The following is a 16,908-nucleotide window of genomic DNA, read 5'->3' on the forward strand; positions in this document are numbered from 1 at the left end:
TCAATGTCAACTGCTCTTAGTGGTTCAGCTTGAACTGAAACTACCATTCAACGTCTCAGATAAACAAATAAAATTCTAACATATTTTAACACTTTTTACTGTTTTTACTGTTACTGATTTTCAGCGCAACCGAGTATGCTTCAATTTTCTTCTTCAGCCTTTAACTTAACAGATAAAAGTGAACACTTCAAACCCTGATCTTCATCTTCTCTCAGTATTTGGAATTCGACTTCCACTTCTACCTTAACTTGTAACAATGGTTTCAGAATTTCACCTATTTTAAATGTTTCATCTACAAAGTTTCAGCAGCGAGCACATGAAAATTTTAGTCATAAATATTTAGTCTTCGCTGCTTTGAAGATAGGGCAACTCACTTAGCCACCCAGAGCATTCCACTCTATTATCTTCTGATTTAAATGCATGTACTGTATATTCTAGCCCTTACTGGACGGTGCACCCTATTTGTGGGATTTGATGCTGCATTGTTGTCTATATGTAAACACTCAGGAGAGTGACACCTCTCTTTGAATACCAATGACCTCACTTGCCAATCCTCAAACCCCCCTCAAACACACATTTTGAATATTTGATTAATGACACTATGCCATGTGCTTTCCTCATGGATGCCCACGCCTCCCCTTTTTAATTTGGCATTATATCATATGGCATTATTTCAGAGATTTCCCATTTCATTCCGTATGATTGCTTGCTGTAGTCACACCAGGCCTAGGTGCGCTGACGATCCCAAGACACGGGATGAGATTGTGCATGTGTGTTGAATCTCGATCAGATGATGTCCTGCACACCACGGCTTCCCTTCAATTCTGCGTGCATAGTGATTTTTGTGTTGATTCATTTTTCTATTACAGGCTGATAAATGGTGTTAGTTGCCTTTGAAGCCATCAGGGGGTGTGTGTGTGTGTGTGTGTGTGTGTGTGTGTGTGCATGTGTGTGTGGGAGGAGGTAATTAAGATGTGGGAGACATTTGCACCAGATTTACTCTGAAAGCACTGGCTTGTTTTTAAAGGTTCATTTTCAGTATGGAGGTTATACTCACTCTTCCTTTTCATATGACTGCGTTCCAATATTGTCGCTCAAACTCTTTGAATTAGAATTTCAGAATTATAGCTGAGCCTTGACAGTAAGTCATCTCTCTCACTCTTTTGCTCTGTGCCAGCACTTTGGCATGTGTATGTGTGTGTTCATGCACACACACAACTGCTTTACTGTGGCATTAACACCTAAACATTTGGAGGAAGCTAAAAGGTGGGAACCTTGCAAATCTCTCACACATTTTCTCTGTGTTCTCTTTTCTTTACCTCCATCTCCCCTTCTCTCTATACAGTTCACATTGCAAGTAAACATTTCCCCAGTGAGAGATCCCACAAATTACACAACAAATTACATGACATCTCCTCTGGTACCAATTTAATTTAGATTGCCCACTTAAATTAGATTATATATTTTGCCATGCCTCATTTTAATTGCAGCTGGAATGGAAATTGCTCTGTCATCTTCCCCAAAACAACTTTGTCGCACCATTAACATTTTCAGTGCGAGTGTTCATGTTTTGATTGTCTTTGTGCCAGAGTTCAATTATAGGTGACTTATCATGCGACTTTCTTTCCTTCTCCCAGTGTGGGAACCAATCAAAACTTTCAAGAGAACCACAGCTTCAGTTTCTCTGCTCACTACTCCCATGGCATCACCTCAGCCATTTACCACCCGGGCCACCGGTAAGTCTGTCGTTGCCATCAACCACATCAGCGTGGAGTGCTTGTGGAATATAGTTGAAATAATGAATGTTTTGAAAATGAACATTTTTGCCAACATTTAGCTTTTAATTTATCAGTGTCAGTGTAATTACTGCTTGTAGCATTCGCTTGACACCCTCAGACATTTTCTCTTGTGGTTGCAACAGTCCAAGCCTACTTCTATTAGAAAACTGTTTCATCAAGAGTGCTGTGCATACATTTGTTTTCGGACATGTACAGACATCCTTATTCATCCTTTGAATTAATTTTCATCCTTAAACCCATTGCCGATGATGCTATGTGATGCCATTTACGGCTTAAATATCTGGGTTTGAACATTGCTGAGTGATTTCAAACATTTTCATCATTTGACATCGAGGGGCAATATGAGTCCATACATGGACAACATGTCGTCAATATGCTTGTAAATATGTATTATATTGACTCCTGTGCTGAAACTAAGTTTGAGTTTACTGCATTACAACTCACTTTTAAATGAAACTTTATTTTTATTTCATGATGATGAAATATACAGTATATACTATAAAAACATCACCAGATAAATCCCGAAAAAGGTTCCAGGCACTCCTGCATACATAAAATGTTACATTATGGAACGAGGCCAAGAGGCTTACTCAGGAATAAATGAAGCAATCACTTTAATGCAATACCTGCAGGAATTGGCTATAGCAATCCAGAGTGTCCTTGGCCCTCTTCACCACTTAGCAGTCAAAGGTTTTGGTTAATTATGTCTGGCTCACACCCCCGTGACCTTACTGTTTTCACCATGCTACCCCAGTCTGCACAGACCAGATTTAGTTTGGCTCGTGAAGCTTGGTTTGGCAGCTTAATGGATTTTGGCAGCTACTGTCAAATGTTTGCCAACTGATAGATGAGATGAAACTTTAATGATCCCTATTTGAAAACTGGGTCAGCAACAGAGAGAACAGGCTCGAGGTAAGAAAAAGACGAGGTGAGAGGCTGGATATAAGAAAAATCACTTCAACAACTGAGTCTACATATGAAAATGCTAATAGCATATTAATGAAGATATAACATGTTTTATGTTATGTGTTGCACAGATGGGAATACAAATACTCAGAAATGTTTTCAGATGTGCAATTAGGCACTGTGATCTTTTTTATTGTCAGAATTACAGACAGTTACTATAGTGCATGTATGGGCAGAATATACAGATGTGGATCAGGGGTGTATTTGTTGTCGTGGATTTATTTTAGTGAAACCTGAGATCACATTATACAGGAAAGGTAGCCTATATCAGACCTGAGCTAATATGTTAAAAAAAAAAAAAAAAACTGCTTTTTTTATCAGCTGACAAACTCACTCTCAGCTCTTGGCTGTTACTAAATGTTATTTCTCTTCACCAGGGGGCAGTGTTGAGCTGGACAGCACTGCTCCATCCCCACCTCCCCCAGAGTTCCTGGCCGCTGTCGCATCTGTTCTGTTTCACTGCAAAGGCAGACCTACAGATCACTGTGGTCATTGTGGTGTTGTTTGTGTCTCAACTGTGCCTGGCAATTGATTTCCAACTAGACTTTTATCTCTGATAAATAACTTTTTAATCCAGTACTTTGCTAAATGGAACTTCTGCTGTGTGAATACCTCACCTTGAACCCAAGATTAAGGGTGACCGCACAGTGACCATCTTAATTCCTTGTCTTTGTTATGCAGTGCTAATTGATCTTTTGGGGCACAATCATGGTGGTAACTATGCGAGTGTGTTTACGTGTATGTACTTGTTTTTCAGATTGTTGCTGGTGGGAGGCTGTGAGTCGGGCGATGACAGTACGTCCAAGGCCTCCTGCTATGGCATCACAGCCTGGAGGGCTCTCTCTGGCTCACCGCACTACAAGCAGGTCACCAGCTTTGAGGACGATGTCAATGCAGTGAGGAGACCGCACACTTAAACACATATTCACGCATAAACATCCGAGCAGTATCTGAACAGACACATTCTTATCATCTACGATGTCATCTGTTAGAATCAGAAGAGAGGTTTCTTCAGGATCCCCAGCTTCAGATTCTTCTCAAGACAAGGAGATGAAAAGGTAGTACAGAGGCCATCTTACTTCTGTTTGCTTCGTTGCCAATTTAAAGTTTAATTGGAAGGGACTAAGGAGCATTTTCTTAATGAAAAGATTATGTTCCTGCGTTTGTGTTGTCCAGGACGGTGTATTCCGCATGAGCCTGAGCCCCGATGGCACCCTCCTGGCTGTCATCCACTTCTCTGGTCGTTTGTCTCTCTGGGATGTCCCCTCGCTCAAACAGAGGGCCACGTGGAGCCAAGACCAACAGGTACGCCTCGAAGCTGCTTGTGTGAATGTGCGTCGTGTGTATGCTTGCAAGATTTTGATTATGTCGAATAAATCTGTGTCCTGCTAATATTTTGTACATCAGATGCTTGACTGACTGTATTAATGTAATCTCTGGTTCACACTCATACTCTGGCCTGAGTATGTGTGTATGTGGAAAGAGAAAGATTGTGTGTGTGTGTGTGTGTGTGTGTGTGTGTGTGTGTGTGTGTGTGTGTGTGTGTGTGTGTGTGTGTGTTATGTTCACATTAAACATTAAGTGAAGGGGCTCAGGGAGAATTTATATTTGCAAAATGTTTTGCCGATTTATGTGGCATGTGTGTATGTTCTGCTTCATTGCTGGTTTGAGCTGGCAGAGCTTCTGTGTGTGCATGCTGTAAGTGTAAACAGGGTTAGCAGATTAATTCCACACCCCCCCAACCCCTTCTCTCTCTCCCTCTCTCCCTCCCTTCTTCTTTGGTACCTCCATCCTTTGGTCCTCCCTACAGCCAGGATTTGAGGAGATCAACCCAGAGTGGAAGACATCGCTGGAGAGAAGGAAGAAAATAAAAGGTAGTTTGGCCTGAAGGGTTGGAGAGAGCTGACCTTGTTGCTGACACAGCAGAACACACTGGATACAATTTAGTGATCTTTGACATGTCTTATTCACTGAATTATACAGTTATTTTGACATGCAACTACATGCCAAGGCTGGCAGACATTTTTCTTCTTCAGTATCCATGCTTGTGAGTGTGTGCATTGCTGTGTTTGTGGAATTGCCTATATGTTATTTATTTTTTTTGACGGTTTTGGGCCAGTAGTGATGACAGCTGTGACAGCTTGTGTAAGCAATAATCTGTGTGATTATTATTCTCCCATGCATGACAAGTGATAAATATGTCCACAGGTGTAAATATGTCTTAGAGGATGAAACTGATTCAAGAATGTTAGTAGGAGTAAAAGTATGTGATCCAAAAATGTCGGGCTAGTGGAGCATACTCAACTTTAAAACAGTTCTCTCTTGGCTTTGGTTCAGCCTCCTCTGGTGTACAATCACATCTGTATAACTGCCCTCTATACCTGTCCCAGATAAGGAGCAGTACTACCCGCTGGTGGATGTGAGCTGGTGGAGTGACAACGTGTTGATTCTGGCTCGCTGCTCCGGCTCCGTCACCGTCTCATCGGTCAGGACGCTCCGCAACCTCCTGGGCAAATCCTGCGAATGGTTCGAGCCCTCACCCCGAGTCACCGCAGCGCATGATGGGGGGTTCCTCAGCCTGGAGGTAAACGTCAAGACAGTGGTATGGATGTGTGGTTAAGTAAACAGCGGGAGGCAGTTTGTATGAATGCATGCGAGGCTTGTGTAAGCATCTGTTAGTGCTAGTCATACATTATAAATCCTCAAGGCTTTAAAAGACATATTGTAGAATAGAGGACAATTGTTTTTTTTTATCCTTTCATCCATTTTCTAAACCGCCTATTCAGTTCAGGGTCGCGCAGGGTCAGAAAAAAGGGAACACATTGTCACTGTCGGTTATGGCGATGTCAGGTGTTTTGTTTAAATTGTTAAAGCCTGACATGAGGAAGTGCATTTCAGGACACGCTTTCTGATGCGAAGTGAGTCAGTTGTACAGGAAAATCAATCACAACACAATTGCGTGCATTGATTTGTGATAGATTGTTTGTTCCACGACCTAATGTGAGCACAGCTTTTCTGACAAAGGTTTATATTCATGGAGGCATTTTCAGTTGCGCACTTTATAGTGTAAAAGCACGGGTATGTGTGTGTAATAACAATAATGGTGGAAACGTGTGATGATGAAATATGTTTCCCTGCTTCTTTATCCTCCCACTAAGACCCTGATATCACATCACCCCTCTCTTTTATTTCAGTCTTTGCTTCTTTTTGTGTTTTTTATCTGAAAGCATTGGGAGAGCAAAAGAGATTGGTTTCTTTACCAGCCAGCTGCCAACTTTTGGGGAAAGGTTTCATCAGCCTGCTTCAGCATGGAAAGGGGAGGGGAGGGGAGGGGGGGGGGGTGTTGGGCGCCTGTAGCTGTACCTACAGCTGAGTGTATGTAGAATTTATCTTGAAGATGGGGCTTGTGCTGTGCACACGCCTCCATTGATGTGGAATAATGTGTGTCAATGTGCATTTAAGATGATTAGCACATGTGCATCTTCTTGAGTGTGTGATAAGCTGGGGTAATGCGTTAATACAGTACTGTGGAAGTTACCTCAGCTCCTCATTGATTAAGGTGCTTAATGTTTTACAGGTGCTAAATGTTTCATAACCCCCAGCTGGGTGCAGCGCTCTGCTGGAAGGGCCAACACTTTATTTTTCTCTAAAACCCAGACAGGCGTCACTGCAAAATATGAGGAACTGCTACAGTGTGGAGATGAAAAATGGGCAAATAATTCTTTCCCCAACAGAGGCAATCATAAGACAGAAGGAGAGGACGATACAAGCTGAAGAAAATAGTTTAGCAGCTTGGATTTAGATTTTCTATTGAGCAGCTTGACCTTGCTGTTGTTTTGTGTTCAGACAGCCTGCTGATCTGGCATAGGGCGTGAAATTAAGTGTGTTTACTAGTGTAAGCACAGTTAGATGTAAACTGTGCTGCATTGCATTATATGCTTCAATTTTCATTCTTCCTTTCCTGCTAGAAAATTAGTGTCCATACTCTCTGTCAGATATTTGGGCAAAGAATGTAAATCTGACTCAGTCATTGTGGATGGATGTTCTTCTGTTTCATAGCCCTCAGTTTATGATTTGGGCCAAGATGACAGATGTATATTTATGCAAAAAGACAACTGTGGTTTTGTGATCTTCTCCATATGCTTGCAGCATAATTCAAATGTATGTTTAAAGCAGTTGTGTATTTTGTGTATTTTACAGCAGTCCTCTTGTGCACCTTTATTTTGGTTCTTTAATTATTCCTCTTCCAACCTCTTCTTAATTTTGGCTGTCTGAGTGTGCCCCCATCCCATTCGTAATGCTGGATTTTGTTATTTTCGTCACAGTGTGAGGTGAAGCTTGCCCAGAAGCGTGGGCGTCTGGAGAGCAACCTGAGCGGTGGGGCCAGCGAGGATGAGGAGGGTGATGATGGAGGAGACTCTGACTCAGACGAAGAGTCCTCAGCCAAAGCCCGCTACTTTGGCTACATCAAGCAGGGTCTGTATTATGTGACGGAGATGGAGCGCTTCGCCCCGCCACGCAAGCGCCCCCGCACCGTAATCAAGAACTACCGTCTGGTCAGCTTGAGGTCAACAACGCCTGAGGAACTGTACCAGAGGAAGGTAGGCGGCTGACACAGCTTGTAAATGACAGGAATATTAAAGTTCACGTGCACATGCTACTGATTAATCTAAGTCTCTTGAAGCAACTTGAGCATCTTGTTTATATATATATATATATATATATATAGGGCCATGGCTTTGAATTTTGTCTCCAGAATGTGCTGTTTATCTGGAGCTTTACAATATGTCGGATAGAAACTACCACAACAAAGAGAGAAAAGCCCAATTGTGGGAGCAGATTGGCCAGACACCGCATGGCAGTGGTGGTATGTTATCAAAATATTGTTGTCAGAGAAACAAAACCCATGTGCAGCGCTTTTGAGGAAGTGCTGGGTCGAGCAGCCCCATCGCCCTGCTAGAAAAAACACACTATATACGTATACGACACACGCCCCTAACTGAGACGGTCAACACAGAAAACATCATTCCTGCTAAACACCAACATGTTAGCATTGTCATGATCAGTCAATGCTCAGTGACTCTCTGCAGAAGTCTTATCACAGCATTCATATTTCATGACTGGTGTGGACAGGAACTTTTTTGACGAGTTAGGTTGCAGTTTCAGGATGTTAACCCCAGCAGGAGTGAGGCAACGTGTCCACAATTGGGGAGAAAATAAAAAATCATGTTTTTGTAACTGTTTACTTATTCATTGCAGCATACACAACAAAATGCTTATGTGCTTAGGCGACAAAAGCTTTCGCCAGTGTTCATGCTGGAATGCCTTCATGTTTGCATTTGAATGTTCTTTCAGCTCAGAAATCTAGACAACAATCCCAGTGCTGACATGCAGTTTTCTTTCTTACACATTATTATACATTTATTTTGCCAAAGAAACTGATATACCTATTTGGTATTTTCAAAGATATCTTCCTAATTAAACATCATATTCAACTGATACATGAGTTGATACATTACATGTTTTAAGAGCAGTTGTCAATTGTCTTCAATGGTGCATATCATATTTACCACAACTATTCATTTTTTTTGCTGCTTAGCAGCAACTGAAGGATGTCATATGAGTCCGTTTGGTCATTGACTGAATTATTACACGGCTGAGCTACAAAATTGGTTTCTGACTTCATAAATCCTGTGCCAGTTCAGTGATATTGTTTTGTTGGATCAGCTCCTGAGTGCCGTTGAGGAGAAATGAAAACCAAGCAAGATGTTCAGTCTGCTTTAAGGCTATTTCTCAGTCCCAGGGGGTTTTCTGAAATGCTAATTGCTGCATTAGAAATATGGCTGTTGTTGCTGCTCACTACAAATTGCAGCAAAGACAACAACATGCTCTGTCATAAAGCACAGCAAGAGTGGTATCAGCTCTCGACGGTCCCAAGTTTGAGCACGGTTCATCAGTCATTTTTATGACCCATCATCTGCTGCCTTCTTCATCATTGTCATCATCATTAGATGCCATTAGTCATCACCATCAATCCTAACAGTGGAGAGTTACAAAGTAATATATCATTATTATCTCTTTGTAGCACTTGGTACTCGCAGCACTTCACCAGCTGCTGCTGCTCTCCTGTTAGAATTGTTTTTTTTTTCTCCTCTTCTTCTTACTCCACACTTACAACATGTAGGTGTGTGAGTGAAGGGGAGAAAGGGCGACTGCATTGTCTGCTCATATGTATGTTGCTGGACATGGATATGCACGCATATTTGGTTTATTGTGTTTGTCAGTGCCTACATATTGCTTGTGTTAGACCTGTACAGTTTGACTTTTCTACAGTACACACATCCACACTCCCTCACTCGTTCACAGAAAGCAGACTGACCTGATCTCTCCACAAAGATTCACCACAGTCAAGGTTGTAGTCCAATTGACTGTGAATAGACCAGAGCAAGTGATTCTGGGTTATGCCCTAAAGTCAGCCTCCTCATGTGTTTAGGAGTTTGATAATGTGTTCAATGGCCTAACCCTGGTTATATGAGTAGCACACTGGCAGGGCTGCTAACAGTTTTATTAGCCGGATCCAGAGAGAGATGGAAGCAGTTTTTGATGTCCTCCTACGAGAGGTTTCACTGTGTGGGGTTCTTATTGCCCTCGAGGAACCACAGTCTGGTTAATGTGTTGCTTTGTACTCCTACACACAGAAAGAGATGGATACTCAGTGTGTGTTTCAGTCAGTGTGCTTGCACACATATACTTTAATACACATTGTGTGGGCCTGCATAAACTGAGGTGTCATGATGTTGCTTGATCAAATAATTTTGTGAGATGCTGATATGACACAAAACCTCCTTTAGCATCATTATGTGTTGATATGTGTTGCCAGGCTAGTTCAATATTAATAATAATGGCAACAACAACTGCTACTACCAATGAAAAATATACGGCAGGGTAGCAGGACTATAGTCCATAGCCATGCTAGTGGCACTGCTAAGTTGTATCAGCATTAACATCAGCATGCTGAAGTGCTCACAATAACAATACTAACATGCTAATATTAAGCTTGTTCACCTTCACGCATCCATGTGTTAAGCAGGTGTTATATTTATCATGTTAATCATCTCAATTTAGTGTGTTAGGACGCTAACACACTGCCTAGCATTCAGCACACAGTCATCACTTTGGTAATCCTGTGACTTGTTGTCTGTCAGCTCAAAATGTGTAAATTGTCCACTATTGTGGTTTATGACTAATCAATGGCCAAACTAATTACATTACTGTCAGTCTCAACATGCTAATTAGCAAATTGTAGCATGCTAACATGCTATAATAAACTATAATAAACTATAATACTGAGTATGTGGTAGACATGGCTGTTTAAAAAAAATCAGAATGTAAGTTGGCATTGCCATTATTATCATGTTAGCAGGCTGCTTTTAGCATTCGGTTTCAAAGCACTGCTTTGCTAAGTACAGCTGCTGGTGTAGCTGTGGACTTTGTTATTATTTTTGTGAAGAAGGATGGATGCATTATGTGATTTAGTCCCAATGTCTGGCTCCTTCCTCCTTTAGGTTTTCTCCCTCTGTATATTTGATTTTCTATTTTTTTTTAAATATCCCCAAATTTTTTATTTCCCTTCAGCCATTCTCCTTATCCCTCTTTTGCACACTGGATTCAAACTGTGTCACAGTTGCTACACAGATTGAATCTGCACGTTTGAGCTGTTCCTATTCAGCCTTTGAGTATTCAGTGTGCGTACTCAGGATTTCCGTAGTGCCACAGCTTCTGCACAGGTTTATTCAGAACCAGGGCTTCTTTGTCCTTCAGTGTGATGGAAAATTGGGCCGTGAACTTTTCTTCTATTTTCTTGCTTGGAGATTTGCTTTAAATACCATGCAGTTTGAATACATTGAATGTATTTTATTCATTTAATTCTGTAAAGGAACACAGTGTGTGAAGAATCAGTAATATACCCTTGGGATGATAATTGGATGTTAAAAAATGCAAAAAGCCCCTTGCAGAGTATGAAATGAATTAATTGTCTTGCAGTTATGTTTTTTTTTTTGTACTCAACTTAAATTGTACATCAGAAAACTAACTGCTACTTAATTACAGTTGCTGTCTGCTGAATTCCTAGACAAGCTACCTATGAAATGGATTGCTCCGTTCATTTTACAAACACTTGTCTGCATCACCCTGAATGGAATATTCATATGTTTTTCTTTCCTGCTAGTTTACATCTGTTTTAGTGCTGTCTGTTCCACAGTGTGAAGAAACCATGTATATATCGATCATGTTCATATACTTTACATTTTTTCTGTTCACAGATTGACAATGAGGAATATGGAGAAGCCCTGTCTCTTGCCCAAGCCTATAATCTGGACTCTGACCTGGTGTACCAGAGACAGTGGAGGAAGAGTACTGTCAGCATTGCCTCAATACAAGATTATCTGGTAAGATATGGAAGAGACAGGTGAAAAGAAATGAGGAAAGGAGGCTAAGGGGTGGTTAAGAAGAGAGAGAGAGGTGAAGAATTGTATCAGAATTGTGGTGTTTATTACAGTATATTAGATGTCTGGTAAGAAATATGCAGTAAATGTGTTTGGGTGAGTGGGAGAGGCACACGCCTAAATGCAGCACAACCCCCTTACTCTATTTCACGCATCATTTTTACCAATTTGTAGCAAATTTTCACACTCTCCCCTCCTAATTCTGTATCTCATTTTATCCCATCATTTCTTCTGAACCCATTCCTACTCCTTCCATTCCCTACATCCCACCCAGAGCAAGATCCGCAAGCGGTCATGGGTGCTGCATGAGTGTGTGGAGCGCGTCCCAGAGAATGTTGATGCGGCCAAGGAGCTGCTGCAGTACGGCCTGAAGGGAACCGACCTTGAGGCCCTTATAGCCATAGGAAACAGAGAAGATGGGGGCAGGTAGGGCATGCATGAACGCCACCAACGTGGCATGCATGAACACACACCAGTGCAATCCTTGCACATACATGGTCTATAAATGACAATTGATTTTTGTCAGCTTCCTCCTGAGGCTCATTCTGCCTGCCTCATTTTGTTTATCCATATTTGCTTTTTAACTATGTATTATTTCATTGCCCTCTATCCCCAGGTTTATCATGCCAGGTGATGTTGATCTCAATGACCTACCTTATGAAGACATGCTGTCAGATGATGAGGAGCTGGAGATGAAGAAGGAGAGGGAGAACAGCAAGAGACGAGAGCTGCTGGCCAAGGTCGATTTTAGCAGGTACATAGCCAGTCAGATGGTTGGTTAGTCAGCTCAGTAATTCAGTCAGGCACCAGATGAACACGGGAAGTCACAGCAGGTCGAAATGCTGCCAATGTTCAAAATGTTCAAAGAAGATGGGATTTATTTGAACAAAATCACAAGGTCTGTCTAGTGGTTACAGACACCATCCTTCAACTGGAGGACCCAGGGTCTGTTGGCAAGCATCTGCCTTGCTGGTTGAAGTTTCCAAAGCCTCTATTTTAGATGTACTGTAAGCCTTTTGCAGTATAATACTCCTTTATACCAAACTGTTGTGGGCTGATTGTTAAAATTTTCACTGAACTTTCAAGAGAAGTGACTAAAACACTGTACACCAAGACCAGCTTCTAAGTCTTAGTAGCAGTTGTTGGGTGGGTGGAAAAATCCCCCGGGGTACCTGAAGCTGACCAATGTGTGTCACCTTGTCGGCAGGTTTTTGTCTCCAGTAAAGAAAGATTAAGTTACGTCTTAATTATTTCCCGTAACAACTGGGCATGGAGACTGCACTGTTGAAATTAAAGAAAAAGGCAGACTGTTGTGAACGTATTTAAGGTGTAGGCAAGGAAACCAGGAGGAAATGGGAGAGAAGGCTGCCAAATTTAACACTGATTGTTTGATTAGGTCGCACACCAGAGAGGGGATCATAAAGGCAGGGACATTAATGAGGATGAGGGAGAGAGAGAGGGAGAAAGCGTTGGTGGAGATTAGTGGGTAATCTGCTGGAGGTAATTTATGCCTTTGTTGTCGAGTGCCCAGGGAAAGACTAATGAAAAACCCTTTAGTGATCACTAATCACCTCTCATACACACACACACACACACACACACAGATGCAAATACACATGCCCACATATCATGACACACTCTCAAGACGAAGTTCATACAAATGTTACACACACATATTAAAATGGCCATGTAAATGATGCACATTTAAAATGCAGATCCATAATGTGTTTACACAAGCGAGCATTGTGCATACAGGTATTTCAAGCTTCAGTAGCTGGATTGCGCTGTCTCTATTGTTCTTCTCGTATCAGATACTTAACAAGTGAGCCTCCGGTCTGCATTTGAATGAGGAAGAGCAGAAGCAGTGTAATATAATTCCTTTGTAACATCGGCCCCACAGTTCCCTGTTCAGCTTTTTTTCCCCCCTTTGTCTGTTTGATTTTCTTTCTGTTTAGCTCATTGTGTAATAAAACTGTTTAGCTTCATTACAGACCTGTCGTCCATGGTAGATAAAGAAAAGATGGAGGATAAGAAAAAGATATAAGAGCGAGTGAAAAAATCGATAAATTACAAACATTAAAGGAAAAATGACCTTAAACAAACCTCAGTGAATTACCTCCTTTAAATATGCCTATTTTTCTCCTTTCTCTGTCTTTGAGTCAGGATGTGTGTCAAGCATGCTCACACACTTGTCCCCAAAATGTGTTTCTATATATGGGTGTGTGTTGGGTGCAGTGAAGCCCCTCACTAATGGATCTAACCATGTTGCTTTGAGGCCTGCGGCCAAGGCCTGAGACAGATAATAATTCTCTTAATTTCTTTTTAACTACACCACCATTACAGAAATGGCTTGGTATCGATCACAGCTGCTCCGACCATGTCTGTTTGTGTGAGTGTGAGTGTGAGTGTGTGTGCACTCTTTGTGTGTGTGATACTGTGTGTAGATAAGGACTGTATTTAAGTACTGACTGCCACACAGTGAGTGCATCTTTTGTTCCTCTATTTGTTTTGATGTTGTCTGTGTTTGTGTGTGCGTGTATGTGTGTGCGCGTGAAAGACATGATCAACCAGGGCTTTTTTCTATCATCTAGTCAATATCGTGAAATAAAGTGTGATTATTCTTATCCCATCAGTTAAAAAAAGAGAGGAAAAAAAAAACTTTTGTAAGTCACTATTGAAGATTGGAACAGTTCTAGTCCAGGAGAGAATCACATTTTCATTAATTGGAGTCAAACCCACTCAATCAACTTTTGCGATACTATGTAAGATACTAAACGATGTTCATTTCCCTCTTAGTTTTAAGAACCCAATAAAATGATGGATGCTAATATACTTCTCCAGCCTCTCTTGTTACTACCAGCTTCTTTCCTATAGGCAATGTGTTGCACTTGCACTGCATTCACTTATCCCGAAATGTAATGTCACATAAAATACAGACTCCTTCAGTGCTTGGTTATTGCTTTTTTTTTTTTTTCATTCTTAACTGTCATGCACCAGCTCAGTGTTGTTTGTCTTGCATGTTTTAAAACTGTCCCTTCCACTGCATGCAGATAGTTTTATCTTTCAGCCTCTTTCTCCTCAGACTGTGTGTGCACAATAAAGTATAATTCAGAACCCGCCAAGGGCCATTATAACTGCTGCTCTGGCTCTCCGCATACAACAACAAGATGGACAATACTGCAAGGCTTGTGTGTGTGTGTGTGTGTGTGTGAGAGAGAGAGAGCTTGAGAAAAAGAGAGAGATGGTGGGGTGGGGGGGTTGGGGGGGTGGTGATTGTGCAGTGTGCTGCAAGGTGTTTATGTTCATATCTGATCAGATTCAGACCTCAATCAGAATTCTGATTTCTCATTTGCTCCAGCCTTGGTCGTGTGTGTGTGTGTGTGTGTGTGTGTGTGTGTGTGTGTGTGTGTGTGTTCATGATGCATCCATGTGAAGGCATGAGCCAAAGTGTTTTTGTCTATTGTCCAATTTTGTCCATCACACTGTGTGATGATCGCTTTTATCACACACCACATTTCTGTGTATGTGTTTGTGCATCTGTATAAGCGTGTTGGCCTGTCTATGCATTTTAATCTCTGTCCAGTACAGTCATATTCAGGGTGTTTGCACAGAGGTATAGGAGAGATTCCATCTGACTGTAATAAGCTGCAGTTCTGATAGCTTTCAAATACAAGATGCACACAAACATGCACACACACACACACACACACACACCCACACACACACACACATAACTTGAAGCAATCAAGTTGCAGTCTTTTTACATTAGACAGCATGTGCAATGATGTGTATCAGTCTAAAGCACAGTTCAAATTGTGCACATTACATCCTAAACCTTACAGCCCTCAATCGCCATTCAGATGTGCCGCAGTGTATTTGTTCATTCTGGCCCTTTCTTAAGCACGTTTTCCCCTTGAGTCACTGCTTATTGTGAGGGCAATTCAGGGAACCAATATAAACCTTTACAAAGGTGCAGGCACTCTGCTGCCCTTTTGGTGTACAGCCAGGTTGCCCATTTGTATGTGTAACAGTGTACTAGACACGCTGTTTAGGCTGTACCTCAGTGGAATTCAGCAGCAGGATTAGCAATTTAGAAGCAAGAGGCATGGGCCTGAATTGAACACTCAGCCACCTCTAGCCTCTTTGTGGCCATTTCCACAATCACACTCTCTTTACGAACTGCACCCAGGGAAGATGTTTAAGACTTTTAATCAGTGGCTGATGTTAGATATCTAACTAGTTTGGTTCTGTAGGATATTGTAAAAATATATACATTTTTATTCAAGACAATGGTAAAGAGTCAACAGCCACGCTAGCTGCTCCGTTAGGTTGTTAGGCACAGTGCTGCTGTGAGCAAAACGCTCACAATGACGATGCTAAAAACTCACATATTTTACACAGATTTTACTTGTCATCTCAGAAACAGTCTCACGGTAAATGAAGAGGTTTATCAAAACTTTATTCAACCAAATCATGAATGAGAGATGTCCTGGCACCATGCGTTCTTCCTCTGAGACCGTTTTGTTTGTGTTGGAGTTTATGATTGAGCCGTCATTCAAAACCCCTAGAGGACAACAGGAAAAGTAGTTTTATAACATCTCGTCTCATCTCCACTCCATCTCTCCCCTGCCTTCCTCCATCTTCACTTTTCTTACTTTGCTCTGAAGAGCCAGAGCAAAGCAATAATTACCACCAGTGTGAGTGCTAAGCCGCCACTCTTTGATGTGCGGAGAGTGTGTTCAGCCAGTGTTAATCTCTGTTAGCCTGTGTAGAGGAACCCTGATAAGGCCTGATAGCGCACTCTGTAATGAGGGATTAGGGATTAAGACGGTAGTGGAAGGGTCAGATCCCCTGTGGTCTCGCTGCGGTTGATCCTAGCCAAGTTTTTGGCTTGGACGGTGTATGTGTTAAAAAATGTTTTATTTTACCGAGAGGATGTGTGAACTGATGGAGTGCACATGATCACTTGCAGTAGTTTTCAGCCTCTTGGTTCTTTTCCCCTGGGCATAACTTGAGTGACTGAATTGTAGGTAGATCCCATATAGCTCAGCGCCTTGGTGTTTGTGGTCATCCAATTTATTTATGGTGGTGATTAAATGACATTGAAAATGGATTCCTGGGCAATCACTCACCTCTTTGACAACTAGCATCCCATTCATAACAGCTGAAGGGTTCTTGTGGTCATAAGGAGTTGAAAATGATTAGGTCTAGAGGGCACCATGTGGTATTGTAGTTAGTGGTCCCAAGCATTGTTCTATAGGTCCCTGCAGGTATACTGTATATGGACAATTTACAGTTAATTTAAAGATAGAGTGAGTGTTAGTGCAGTGAACAGACTAAGCCTGAAGTTTGATTGGGTGTGAAAAGAAGAGCAAAAGACTTAAAATCTTATAATTTCAATTGATGTTTGATGTTAATTGTGATGTTGTTGAAGTGCTTGTACAGGCATGCTGTTGATCTGTATTTGTGTGTGTGTGTGTGTGTGTGTGTGTGTGTGTGTGTGTGTTTGTGCTTAGGCTGACTCTGGAGCAGAAGGAACTGTGTCGGAGCCGACTGAAACTACTGTCCTACCTAGACAGGCTGGCCACATATGAGGTAACAACAATCTCTCACCATTATTGCAGTACTTTGGAGCGACC

General features: G+C 41.7%; 1 protein-coding gene across 2 annotated transcripts in view; it reads left to right on the forward strand.

The window, feature by feature from the left end:
- nbas (NBAS subunit of NRZ tethering complex) overlaps window positions 1–16,908 on the forward strand; it is a 143,335-nt gene that overhangs the window by 12,736 nt on the left and 113,691 nt on the right. For both annotated transcript variants that reach the window (XM_071479021.1, XM_071479022.1), the window contains 11 exons: window positions 1,638–1,736; window positions 3,523–3,661; window positions 3,758–3,823; window positions 3,942–4,070; window positions 4,576–4,639; window positions 5,156–5,349; window positions 7,091–7,366; window positions 11,087–11,212; window positions 11,544–11,695; window positions 11,886–12,023; window positions 16,786–16,864. In XM_071479021.1, the coding sequence (XP_071335122.1) occupies window positions 1,638–1,736; window positions 3,523–3,661; window positions 3,758–3,823; window positions 3,942–4,070; window positions 4,576–4,639; window positions 5,156–5,349; window positions 7,091–7,366; window positions 11,087–11,212; window positions 11,544–11,695; window positions 11,886–12,023; window positions 16,786–16,864 (1,462 nt within the window). The remainder of the gene's footprint in view (window positions 1–1,637; window positions 1,737–3,522; window positions 3,662–3,757; window positions 3,824–3,941; window positions 4,071–4,575; window positions 4,640–5,155; window positions 5,350–7,090; window positions 7,367–11,086; window positions 11,213–11,543; window positions 11,696–11,885; window positions 12,024–16,785; window positions 16,865–16,908) is intronic.

The sequence above is a fragment of the Trachinotus anak genome, unplaced genomic scaffold (assembly GCF_046630095.1).
Source record: "Trachinotus anak isolate AG129_WGS33_773 ecotype Australia unplaced genomic scaffold, CSIRO_AGI_Tana_v1 ptg000005l, whole genome shotgun sequence".
Lineage (NCBI taxonomy): Eukaryota > Metazoa > Chordata > Actinopteri > Carangiformes > Carangidae > Trachinotus > Trachinotus anak.